The 13,513-nt window shown below is 46.4% G+C and overlaps 1 protein-coding gene across 3 annotated transcripts in view; it reads left to right on the forward strand.

Annotated features, from left to right (window-relative positions):
* Window positions 1-13,513, forward strand: part of lrp4 (low density lipoprotein receptor-related protein 4) — a 204,375-nt gene that overhangs the window by 80,949 nt on the left and 109,913 nt on the right. For all 3 annotated transcript variants that reach the window (XM_055649125.1, XM_055649123.1, XM_055649124.1), the window contains exon 2: window positions 1,307-1,459. In XM_055649125.1, the coding sequence (XP_055505100.1) occupies window positions 1,307-1,459 (153 nt within the window). The remainder of the gene's footprint in view (window positions 1-1,306; window positions 1,460-13,513) is intronic.

Here is a 13,513-nt window from a genome sequence, read left to right on the forward strand (position 1 = left end):
AATCCCACATCGCGATCTCCACCGCTTTGCTGGGACTGACCTAGATTAGTTTAGTTTTGTTTGGAGATACAGCCGACCAGCGATCCCCGCACACTAACACAATCCTACACACACTAGGGACAATTTATATCTATACCAAGCCAATTCACCTACATACTTGTAAAAAGGAAACGGGGTCACGGGGAGAACGTACAAACTCCGTACAGACAGCACCCGTAGTCAGGATGGAACTGGGGTCTCAGGCGCTGTGAGGCAGCAACTCTACCGCTGCACCACCGTGCCCAACAACAAATTGTCTCAAAGCCTCAGGAATTTGAGAGAATTGCAACAGCGTGGTAGCTCCATGCCTCTAGTTCACAGTCTAAATGCCATCACGAGGTTTCAATATTTCAGTACATAAAATTTAATGAAGAAATACTCTCTGCCCCATTAAACCGTTAATGCATTGCTTACAATAACAGACCTATTCTTTCTTTACTTTGCTGAATAGCATTTTATGTTAATAATGATTTTGAATCCCCTAAGAATTTAATATGATGAATATTAGGCAAAAGCAGAGACTGCTTTGCAGTAGAGACTGTTTCAAAGCACGATATTTCTGGTCAGTGTTGGGAAGGAACTGCAGATGCTGGTTTAAATTAAGAAAGAACACAAACTGCTGGAGTGACAGTGGGCCAGGCAGCATCTCTGGAGAAAAGCTGAGACAATGTCCCAGCAACACTGTCCCACCTGCCTGCACTGGGGATTTTCACAAGGCCTTCGATAAGATGCCGCTCAGGAAGGGAAGATACTAGCACGGATTGTGGGTTGGTTGGATGGCAGAAAGCAAAGAGTTGCAATAAAAGGGGCAGGAAACATGTTCCCCATGTTGGGGGAGTCCAGAACCAGGGGCCACAGTTTAAGAATAAGGGGTTGGCCATTTAGAACGGAGACGAGGAAACACTTTTTCTCACAGAGTTGTGAGTCTGTGGAATTCTCTGCCTCAGAGGGCGGTGGAGGCCGGTTCTCTGAATACTTTCAAGAGAGAGTTACATATGGCTCTTAATGATAGCAGAGTCAGGGGATATGGGGAGAAGGCAGGAACGGGGTACTGATTGGGGTTGATCAGCCATGATCATATTGAATGGCATTGCTGGTTCGAAGGGCCGAATGGCCTGCTCCTTGTACCTATTGTCTATGTTTCTATGTCTATACTGAGCAGGCTGGGAATAAGCCAAGTTTGAGGGCTGCTCTTGGTGTTGGCTGTGGGGCTGGTGAAGAGCTTGATCTTGGTGAAGACTGACGTGTGGTTTGTGTTTGTGTGCAGGTGTGACGGGGTCAGGAGGCAGCGAGTGTTCGTGCGGCAGGAACCACTTCACCTGTGCCGTGAGTGCCTTTGGCGAATGCACCTGTATCCCCGCACAGTGGCAATGTGACGGAGACAATGATTGTGGAGACCACAGTGATGAAGATGGCTGCAGTAAGTAACATGGTGGTGGTGACTATTCACCCACACATCTATCCTCTCCATCCTCCACCCATGTGTCTTGGATTTGTATCAACATATGTGATAGGAGCAGAATTAGGCCATTCAGCCCATCAAGTCTAGTCGACCATTCAATCATGGCTGATAGAAACATAGAAAATAAGTGCAGGAGGAGGCCATTCGGCCCTTCGAGCCAGCACCGCCATTCACTGTGATCATGGCTGATCGTCCCCACTCAATAACCCGTGCCTGCCTTCTCCCCATATCCCTTGACTCCACTAGCCCCTAGAGCTCTATCTAACTCTCTCTTAAACCCATCCAGTGATTTGGCCTCCACTGCCCTCTGTGGCAGGGAATTCCACAAATTCACAATTCTCTGGGTGAAAAAAGTGTTTTCTCACCTCAGTCTTAAATGGCCTCCCCTTTATTCTAAGACGGTGGCCCCTGGTTCTGGACTCACCCAACATTGATCTACCTACTAACCACATACTCCTGCCTTCTTCCCATAACCCCTGACACCTGTACTAATCAAGAATCTATCTATCTTTGCCTTAAAAATATCCATTGACTTGGCCTCCACCACCATCTGTGGTGAGTCCCATACTGTGGTTGTCTTGGTAATGATGTGATGTTTAGTTTAGAGATGCAGCGCGGAAACAGGCCCTTCAGCCCATCGAGTCGGCACCGGCCAGCGATTCCCCGCACACTAACATTATCCTACACACACTAGGGACAATTTACAATTTTATCAAAACCAATTTGCCTACAAACCCGCACGTCCTTGGAGCGTGGGAGGAAACCGGAGCAGCCGGAGAAAATTCCATTCAGGTCACAGGGAGGACGTACAAACTCCGTACAGACAGCACCCGTAGTCAGGATCGAACCTGGGTGTGTGGCGCTGTGAGGCAGCAACTCTACCGCTGCACCACCCTGACACCTAGAGTGACATCAGGCCCATCAGCCCAACCTGCCCACACCGACCTCATTTTATGTATGATTTAATTTCATCCTTACAAAGATGCCTGTCTGGGAATTCAGTGATATAGGTAGCTGAATAATAATCACCATGGGAACGTGTGGACATTAGATTATAGTTTATGTACAAAATAGTCAACAACGTTTTTAGATTCCAATTCTTTCATTGGTTCAATCCCAGCACATCTAGAAATCCACCAGGTACTGTTGTGTTTTGTGGCAAATCTCACATTTGTGAAGCATTTGTTGCCATGAGAGGGAAACTGTGGTCTATCCTCCGCCTCTGTGGTAGACACAAAGTGCTGGAGTGACTCAGCGGGTCAGGCAGCATCTCTGGGTGACGATTTGGGTCGAGACCCTCTTCAGTCTCAGAGTCTGAAGAAATCTGAAGAAGAGTCTCGACCCAAAACGTCAGCCATTCCTTCTCTCCACAGATGCTGCCTGACCCGCTGAGTTACTCCAGCACTCTGTGAAACGTCACCTATCCATGTTCCCCACAGATGCTGCCTGACCCGCTGAGTTACTCCAGCACTCTGTGAAACGTCACCTATCCATGTTCTCCACAGATGCTGCCTGACCCACTGAGTTATGGTGCAGCAGCATCTATGGAGCTAAGGAAATAGGCAACGTTTCGGGCCAAAACCCTTCTGGAAATAGGCAACGTTTTGGGCCAAAACCCTTCCGGGTTTCGGCCCAAAACGTTACCTATTTCCTTAGCTCCATAGATGCTGCTGCACCCGCTGAGTTACTCCAGCACTCTGTGAAACGTCACCTATCCATGTTCCCCACAGGTGCTGCCTGACCCGCTGAGTTACTCCAGCACTCTGTGAAACGTCACCTATCCGTGTTCTCCACAGATGCTGCCTGACCCACTGAGTTACTCCAGCATTTTGTGTCTACACTACTGAGGAGCTATTTTAATCCCACAGTCCCCACATCACTCCTCTAATTAGACTCCCGCCAACTATCAACATTAATGCTCGGTCTCGAACTGAAGCAGCACGAGGATTGTAATTTCAAATTGACCATTTCATGCATTGTGGCCGCGGGCAAACGCCAGCCAGCTCTGTGAATTTAACCTGTATTAAATTATTTACAATAGAGTCTTTATTCCCCCGTCAGAAAGAACATGCCTCAAGATTGTTCGAGGCAGAGAATCTCTGTTTTCTTTGTGTTCTGTTCTGCTCCCCGGGTATAAACTTTGAGTTACCTGTGTGGAACTCTGACAAATGTGAATCCGTGGCATGCATGCATGCGGCATTTTACTGCAGATTTGATGTATTATTGAGCCCTGGTGGGTCTCAACATGTAGCCTTGCTGTAACATACACTGGCAACACATTAGTGAGTTAGACGGCACTTCTCCATTCAAGGTAGATGGTGATAAATAATGAAATATTTAAGCTGACCTAATTCCAAGTTGTGCTGATAAATCCTGGCAGTTATGCATTCTCTGCCTTCCTGGGGAATTCAGTTGAAACGGTTGATAATTTTATAGTCCTCAGTGGGTTTATCATGCACCTGAATTATTCATGCGCTTGAGAACAGTACAAAGAAGATGGTTTCATTAATTAAAACAAATGATCTCGCAACACACCAGGCTACAGGATGGATTGCACAGTAACTTATTTCCTACGTAAATCCAATAAAAATGGAATTAACTTCCAGCAGTTATCTCCAGCGATCATTCTGAAGTTAGATGCCGTTCATTCGAAACTGGATGGGGGATTCGCAGGTAATGTCCACTTTAATGTCAATGTGGACGGCACAGTGTCACAGCGGGTAGAGCTGCTGCCTCACAGTGCCAGTGACCCAGGTTCGATCCTGACCTCTGCTGCTGTCTGTCCGTGTGGAGTTTGCACGTTCTCCCAGTGACCACGTGGGTTTCCTCCGGGTGCTCCGAAAGACGTGCGGGTTTGTAGGTTCATTGGCCCCTAGTGTGTAGGGAGTGGATGAGAAAGTGGGATAGCATGGAACTCGTGTGAAGCAAAGTGCCATCATACTATAGAAACATAGAAAATAGGTGCAGGAGCAGGCCATTCGGCCCTTCGAGCCAGCACCGCCATTCAATGCGATCATGGCTGATCATCCAGAATCAGTACCCCGTTCCTGCTTTTTCCCCATATCCCTTGAGCTAAGAGCTAAGTTAGCCTTAAGAGCTAAATCTAACTCTCTCCTGAACACATCCAGTGAATTGGCCTCCACTGCCTTCTGTGATAGAGAATTCCACAGAATCATAACTCTCTGGGTGAAAAACCCCATTTAACCTACAAACCCGCAGTCGGAGATACAAAGGGGAAGATGGTGAGTGTGGATGGGTCAGGGCTACTGGCCACTGTACACAGTACTGACTGAGGCCCACCCTCACACACACCAATTTATGCCATTGAACAAAAGTGTTTTAGTTTGAATGGTTCCACGGGGTTGAAGCCTGATGCATGAAGTAACGTCACCACACAGGTGCTTGTGTCTGTGAGCACATGCCCTGATACAGGGAGGTCACTCTGGCCTGGACAGTGAAGGTCGATCACTTCAGCTCTGCCCCAGGGACCTCAACTCAGGGATCAGACTGACAGCTCACATGTTGCATTCCTGGTCTTTAAACATTGCCCTGTGGTGCCCCACAAAGGTCAGGCTTGTCACCTGCCAGCCTCAGGGAGGTATTGTCAGCTGCCCTGCTGTATCTCCGGACTGAAGCTGACAGTGTTGGCCTTAAAAAATATATCCAAAGTTCCGACTTCCACCGTTCCCCGTTCCACAATGTCTCACAGTCAGCGCTGCTTCAGCGGGCCACGCCACAGTGAGAGGAACTCTCTAGAACATCGACACAACATGCTGCAGTAACTCAGCGGGACATCACTGGGGCGAGGGAATGGGTGTCGTTTCGGGTCAAGAAGCTTCCTCAGGCGACCCCAGGAATGAGTGGGTTAACATATGATGAGCGTTTGTCGGCACTGGGCCTGTACTCGCTGGAGTTTAGAAGAATGAGGGGAGGGGGACTTGATTGAAAGTTACTGAATAGTGAAAGGCCTGGATGGAGTGGATGTGGAGAGGATGTTTCCACTAGTGGGAGAGTCTAGGACTAGAGGTCACAGCCTCAGAATTAAAGGACGTTCTTTTAGGAAGGAGATGAGGAGAAATGTCTTTAGTCAGAGGGTGGTGAATCTGTGGAACTCATTGCCACAGACAGCTGTGGAGGCCACAAGTCAATGGATATTTTTAAGGCAGAGATAGATGGATTCTTGATTCTTGACCCACTGAGCTCCAGTCCAGCATTTTGTGTCTACATTAGCCTATAACGGTACCTCGGTACATGTGACACAAAACTAAACTATAACTAACCCCCCTGGCCTCTCTGCCCCCCTGGAGAGATGTCCCTTCCCTTGTACTGAGGGGCATCTCCACCACACCCTGCCCCCCTATGTCCAGCAACGGAAGGGCCCTAGACTGTGGCCCTCCCCACCGAGCCTTGGCGTTGGCTGCACCGAGCTTCAGTGCATCCGTCAGTACGTACTCCTGCAGTCTGCAGCGGGCCAGTCGGCAACATTCCCTGACGGACATCTCGCTCTGCTGGGTGGTCAACAACGCTCGGGCAGACCACAGAGTATCTTCCAACGAGCTGATGACCTTCCAGAAGCACTTGATGTCCATCTCTGAATGTGTCGGTAAATCACAGAGTCCTCCTTTACCCCCTGGTTTGTCACCCCCCCTGCTCTCAGTAAAAGGATAAGGGGGAAATCCTTTAAAACCGAGATGAGAAGAACTTTTTTCACACAGAGAGTGGTGAATCTCTGGAACTCTCTGCCACAGAGGGTAGTCGAGGCCAGTTCATTGGCTATATTTAAGAGGGAGTTAGATGTGGCCCTTGTGGCTAAGGGGATCAGGGGGTATGGAGAGAAGGCAGGTACGGGATACTGAGTTGGATGATCAGCCATGATCATATTGAATGGCGGTGCAGGCTCGAAGGGCCGAATGGCCTACTCCTGCACCTATTGTCTATGTTTCTATGTTTCTAAAAGGCTCTGCGCATTCACACTACCTTTTCAAAAGCTATTGAAACACCAAATGACCTTCAGACGTAAGGAGGGTCTGAAGAACGGTCTCGACCCGAAACGTTGCCTATTCCTTCGCTCCATAGATGCTGCCTCAATGGTAAAACATTGGAGATGTTTTGTCTGAGCCTCGGTCTGCATGGGAGATGTTTGATTTGTGAGATGGGACAACTAGAGAATTTGTCTCTGTTTTACTGAGTGATTCATGTTCTTCAACAGAGAGAGAGAGAGAAACATTTTATATTAGGAGCATCCTATTTAATGTAAACAAAAATGCTGGAGAAACTCAGCGGGTGCGGCAGCATCTATGGAGCGAAGGAAATAGGCAACGTTTCGGGCCAAAACCCTTCTTCAGACTGATGCAGGGTCCTATTTAATGTGTAGGAAGGAACTGCAGATGCTGGTTTAAACTGAATATAGACGCAAAATGCTGGAGTAACTCAGCGGGTCAGGCAGTATCTCTGGAGAAAAGGAATGGATGATGTTACAGATCGAGACCCTTCTTCTCAGCCCGAAACGTCACCCATTCCTTCTCTCCAGAGATGCTGCCTGTCCCGTTGAGTTACTCCAGCGTTTTGTGTCTATCCTATTTAATGTTTACGTGACTAATATGTTGGGCAAGGGGGTCAGTATTCTCTCTATCAGGCTCCATTCTTGCTGTTTACAATGCTGCAATACACACCCGACAATGTTCTCTGTAACACTATAGTCTTGTTATATACCATACACACCACACTATAGTCTTGTTATATACCATACACACCACACTATAGTCCTGTTATATACCATACACACCACACTATAGTCCTGTTATATACCATACACACCACACTATAGTCCTGTTATATACCATACACATCACACTATAGTCCTGTTATATACCATACACACCACACTATAGTCCTGTTATATACCATACACACCACACTATAGTCCTGTTATATACCATACACACCACACTATAGTCTTGTTATATACCATACACACCACACTATAGTCTTGTTATATACCATACACACCACACTATAGCCCTGCTATATACCATACACACCACACTATAGCCTTGTTATATACCATACACACCACACTATAGTCCTGCTATATACCATACACACCACACTATAGTCTTGTTATATACCATACACACCACACTATATCACACTACATGGACTCTCTCCCTCGGATGGTCAAGTCACACAGACTCATCTGCACTTTTGTCTGTTTGAACTGTTTTGACTGTTTTACTGTTGTAATGTTCTTTTTACAACCATGTTCTCGGGGTATCTAAATCTAAATGTTATTAGTTATTTAAGTTATGACGTCGGATGGAAGCTGCATCCCAAATCTCGTTGCACGTATGTGCAATGACAATAAAATATATTATTACTATTATTATTATTATTATTATTACATTCTCTCGCCCACGTTATCGTCTATCGTGCTTCCTCTGATGATGCTACAAAAATAAAACAGAGGCCATTGTTAACAATGATCTTTTATTTCAACGTGACTACAGTCACAATGTCATTCCGCCTGCTGTTGTTGAAAATAATGGCCCTCTGGAATGCAGGTAAGTTGAGCAAGAGTGCGTGGAGTAACTCAACAGGACAGGCAGCATCTCTGGAGAGGATGAATGAGAGACGGAAGATCTGACTTTGTTGTGGTTTCCTGCTTGTCGTGGGTGGAAGGTGTTGGCAGATGATGAAGAGGTGGGTGTGGCACATGGCTCACGTTGCTCAGCCACATGGCTCACGTTGGTGGAGACAGGGAGACAGCTGATTGCTCAGTTCCCTGGTTCACAACAACACCACTGATCTAACCTGCTGCCAGCATTTTTGTCGGATCCATTTCATGTCCATCAGCTTTGATCAAGTGCCAGAATTACTTGGTGTTGATCCAATCATGCAGAGGCTGCTACTCTTAGCTAAAGTCCTCTATTATCCCAGGGCAATTTTTAATCTCTGGTAAAATCTATTAATAATTACTGCTGTCGTTGGTTTCACCAGAAGAAAAAAATAAGGAGGTTTCTTAATCTCGGCAATGTTTATATATAAGTGCGTACAAGATATTTGCATTTCTCAAATATGTTTTTCAAAGACATTTCTTTGTTTTTCTACATTCATTGTTCATTTTTTCTTTCAATCAGATGCAGAAATAAGTCTCTGAAAATCTCTGACCAAGGGTCCACAGGTACTGCCTGACCCTCTGAGTATTTATATAGAGATACAGCGCGGAAACAGGCCCTTCAGCCCACCGAGTCCGTGCCGACCAGCGATCACCCTGTACACTAACACTATCCTACACGCATCTGCAGTTCCTTGTCTCTCTCTCTCTCTCTTTCTCTCTCTTTCGCTCTCACTGAATATCTTCACAGAGAACATTAAAAAGTGTTTCATAAAAGTTAATGCAACAATCACCGTGATATTTTTACACTCCGGTTTACATTTTTCATTCTGATGTGAACTTTTCCCTGAATCGGGATCTGGGGATCCTTGTTCATCAGTCAATGAAAATAAGCTTGCAGGTACAGCAGGCAGTGAAGAAAGCCATGTTGGCCTTCATAACAAGAGGAGTTGAGTATAGGAGCAAAGAGGTCATTCTGCAGGTGTACAGGGCCCTAGTGAGACCACACCTGGAGTATTGTGTGCAGTTGTGGTCTCCAAATTTGAGAAAGGACATTCTTGTTATTGAGGGAGTGCAGCGTTGGTTTACAAGGTTAATTCCCGGGGTGACGGGACTGTCATATGCTGAGAGAATGGAGTGGCTGGGCTTGTATACTCTGGAGTTTAGAGGGATGAATGCTAACATACCATTTGCTTTCTTCACTGCCTGCTGCATGTGCATGCCTACTTTCAATGACTGGTGTACCATGACCCCCAGGTCTCGTTGCATCTCCCCTTTTCCTAATCGGCCACCATTCAGATAATTGTCTACTTTCCTGTGTCTATGTCTACATGCTATTGTGATTTTCCACAATAACAGTATTTAAAAGACACTTGGACAGTTATGTGTCAAGTCAGGTCAAGTCAAGTTTATTTGTCACATACACATACGAGATGTGCAGTGAAATGAAAGTGGCAATGCTCGCGGACGTTTGTGCAAAAGACAAACAACAAAACAACCAAACAAATTATAAACACAATCATAATACACATATTCTTTTACATAATAATGGATAGGAAAGATTGAGAGAGATAGGGGTCAACACGGGACTAGCGTGGATGGGGCACCTTGGTCAGCATGCATGAGTTGGGCCGAAGGGCCTGTTTCTGTGCTGTGTGACTTCACTCCACTTGGAAGCTTCAAGTTCGATGTGAATGAGCACTAATGTCTAAATGCATCCGCACAATCCTTCACTGTAATAAATTGGATGCCACAGTATCTTTCTCTTGCGATGTCAAGACATTTCCCCTGCTCTATGAGATACTGCACGTTTGGTGGGGGAGATTTTATGAATTTTTAAATTGGATTTGTATGTTGGAAGTGATGTTTGTGTTCAGCGTGAGGAAGAGGAGGATATATAAATAACGAGCTGCCCATCCCCCACCAGGAATGTCTCCTCCTGGGCATTACACAAACTGTGAGGCTTTTGAAAGCTTTCGGATCTTTCAAAGCCCTGCCACTGCTGGGTAGTTATTTATTCAGAGGTGCTTTTGTTCTGTGTACTTAATAGGTTGGCAAAGGAACCTTGCGCTATGATTTATTGGTCAACATATTTTTTGTTTTTTGCCTGCTCGGATGTAAGAATGAAATTTATGAGACTGTTGCTCTGAACGAGTGGATTTCTACCAAAATCAATAAGTTAATTGTGTGCTGCTTTGAGCTCTCGCTTGGACAAACTGTGAGATGAAATAATATGATGACTGGAATCTCAGAACCTACGTCCCACGGCAGACTAGAGAACTGGTTGTTGTCAGAATTCTACTGGAAGGAATACATCCCAGTGCTAAATGTCACCCATTCCTTCCTCCCCACAGATGCTGCCTGACCCGCTGAGTTACTCCAGCTCTCTGTGAAACGTCACCTATCCATGTTCTCCACAGATGCTGCCTGACCCGCTGAGTTATGGTGCAGCAGCATCTATGGAGCGAAGGAAATAGGCAACGTTTCGGGGCCGAAATCCTTATGGAAATAGGCAACGTTACGGGGCCGAAATCCTTATGGAAATAGGCAACGTTTCGGGCCGAAACCCTTCCGGGTTTCGGCCCGAAACGTTTCCTATTTCCTTAGCTCCATAGATGCTGCCTGACCCGCTGAGTTACTCCAGCAGTCTGTGAAACGTCACCTATCCATGTTCTCCACAGATGCTGCCTGACCCGCTGAGTTACTCCAGCACTCTGTGAAACGTCACCTATCCATGTTCTCCACAGATGCTGCCTGACCCACATAGTTGACGAGGTACTTGAGGCTGGGACTATACCAACATTAAAGAACCAGTTAGACAGGTACATGAATAGGACAGGTCTATTCACCAGATGCTGGCAGGTGAGACTAGTGCAGCTGGGACATGTTGGCAAGTTGGGCAGAAGGGCCTGTGACAACACTGTATCACTCTATGGCTATGACTCCATGGCTTGGTATCAAATGTAAATTGTCCCTAGTGTGTGTCGATAGTGTTAGTGTGGGGATCGCTGGTTGATACAGACTTGATGGGTCAAAGGGCCTGTTTCCACACTGTGTCTCATAAGTGTTTAGAGCATAGGAATGTTCTCTTCAGCCCATCAAGTCTACTCCGCCATCTAATAATGGCTGATCTAAACTGTCTCTAAACTAAAACTATTTTTAGGAGGTTCTGAATGTGGAACTAGGATGGAGTATTCAGTTATAGGGACAATATTGCTGCATGTTTAGAGAGAATGGTATTGAGGGTGTGTCCAGAGAGAGGCTCATCACTACAGCTACCCTTCACCGATACACCAGAACGCAGATCAGCCTAAGGAAGGGTCTCCCACTCCTGCTCCACAGATGTTGCCCGTCCCGCTGAGTTACTCCAGTATTTTGTGTCTATCTTCGCTTTAGACCAACATTCCTTACTACACCAGAACTCTGTCAATTCCAGTGGTTTTAATGCATTGACACCAAGCGCTGAGGGCCTGGGTTTTATCAACTATTTTCCATTGAGAAGTGACACAGGCATGTGACGCATTTGCCAAATTCTTTACTTGTGAAATATAAATAGTAAATGCAAGAATCACACAGTTATCTGTGAAGAGACAATGTGTTTTAGTTTGTTTATCTGATGCACGTGTACTTTAGCAATCACTACTTTACACACAGTGTGTTGTTCTAGTGATGTCCCGTGTGTGGTTGCCAATGTCAGTGTTGTTCCGTCTCCTTCTGTGAGGCCCAAGAGAGGACAGGTGCTGGAATCTGGAGCCAAACACAATGTACGGGGGAGTGTCGAAGGAATGAGTGAATCAAGGAGTTGCGGAGGGAGCGGTCTCTGCGGAAAGGAGTGGGGATGGGAAGATGTGACGGGTGGCGGTGGGAATGTCAGAGAATGATGGTTTAATGTGAGGGGGGGAAATAGTTAATAGGAACATGAGGGGTAATTTTTCCTCACAGGTGGGTGCATGGAACAAGCTGCCGGAGGAGGTAGTTGAGGCTGGGATTATCGCAGCATTTAAGAAACATTTAGACATGTACGTGGATAGGACAGGTTCGGAGGGATATGGGCCAAACGCAGGCAGGTGGGACTAGTATAGCTGGGACATGTTTGCCAGTATGGGCAGGTTGGGCCGATGGGCCTGTTCCACACTCTGTGACTCTGGATACGGAGGCTGGTGGAGTGGAACGTGGGGACCAGGGTAACTGTCCTTGTAGCGTCTGGGGGGAAGGGGCAGCGAGAGTAGAACACCGAGACGTGGAGGAGACGTGGAGGATCGATCTATAACACTTTTGCGGCAGGGGGTTGAGGGGGGCAGGGGGGGGGGGGGCAAACACTTTAGTAACGGCAGAAGCTATCCTTGAGTTGAGGTCTACATTTGTAGTGGGCAGCTAGTGTCTGGAGAGAAGGTTTCCAAGCAAAGCAACGATCTCAACACCAGTCAGTCAACACCTGAACCTCCAGCGGGTTGGCTGGAAGATGAATCATATTTGAGGTGGTTCCAGATGAATCTGAAGATTGGATCCTGTGCCAGGCGTGTCCCACTGAGGTCCCGTGTTGGAATGTTGGCCCGCGTGACTCTCCCACGGGCAACGTCACGGCTCCAACATGCGCGGGCCGGCGTGGAAAGCTGCGAAACAAGATCTCTTGGTTAGAAGAGAAAAGGGAAGGATTCCATTGGGGAAAGCGGGGTGAACAACCTGTACACGGACGTTCTCCACCCACCTCTGCAAAATAGCTGCCGCATCAAACACATTTCCGGGACAAATTCCTGGCACTGCCTGTGGAACTGTGTCATAGTTTCATTTCCATTATATTTGATGGAGTCTGAGCCTTAAAGGCCTTTCATGAAATATTATTTCTCCTGCGGAAATCGGAATATTAAAGAAAAGGATGATAAAACATGCAATAGCACAGTACAGGAACAGGCCCTTCAGCACACAATATCCGTGTTGAACATAATACCCAGTTAAACTAACCCCCTGTACCTGCATGTGATCCATATTCCACTATTCCCTGCATATCCATGTGCCTGTCCCAAAGCCTCGTAACCACCACTGTTGTATTTGCCTCCACCTCCACCCAGTGAGTTCCATTATAGATTGTGGTTTTAACACACGACTATGTAATGTACACAAAACATATTACATTTAGGGGGTAAATGGTTTGCTACATAAATTGAAATAACTGCCCTGCAGCATCTTGCAGTAAAAAAGGATATTTTGAAAAATTAACCAGGACATTATTTTGAAATCTGTATTCCCTAAAGTTGCAAACATCATTGAAATTCTCTCTTCGTCCCACGGCTGTGCTGCCTTGGATGTGGAATCATCGTAAAATTAAATTAGATCCTGCAGGATTTCAGTCTAATCAGTTGTTGGTAAACTCCTTGGAGATTAGTGACAGTGTTTGTGAG

The sequence above is a fragment of the Leucoraja erinacea genome, chromosome 18 (assembly GCF_028641065.1).
Source record: "Leucoraja erinacea ecotype New England chromosome 18, Leri_hhj_1, whole genome shotgun sequence".
In the NCBI taxonomy this organism is placed as follows: Eukaryota; Metazoa; Chordata; class Chondrichthyes; order Rajiformes; family Rajidae; genus Leucoraja; species Leucoraja erinaceus.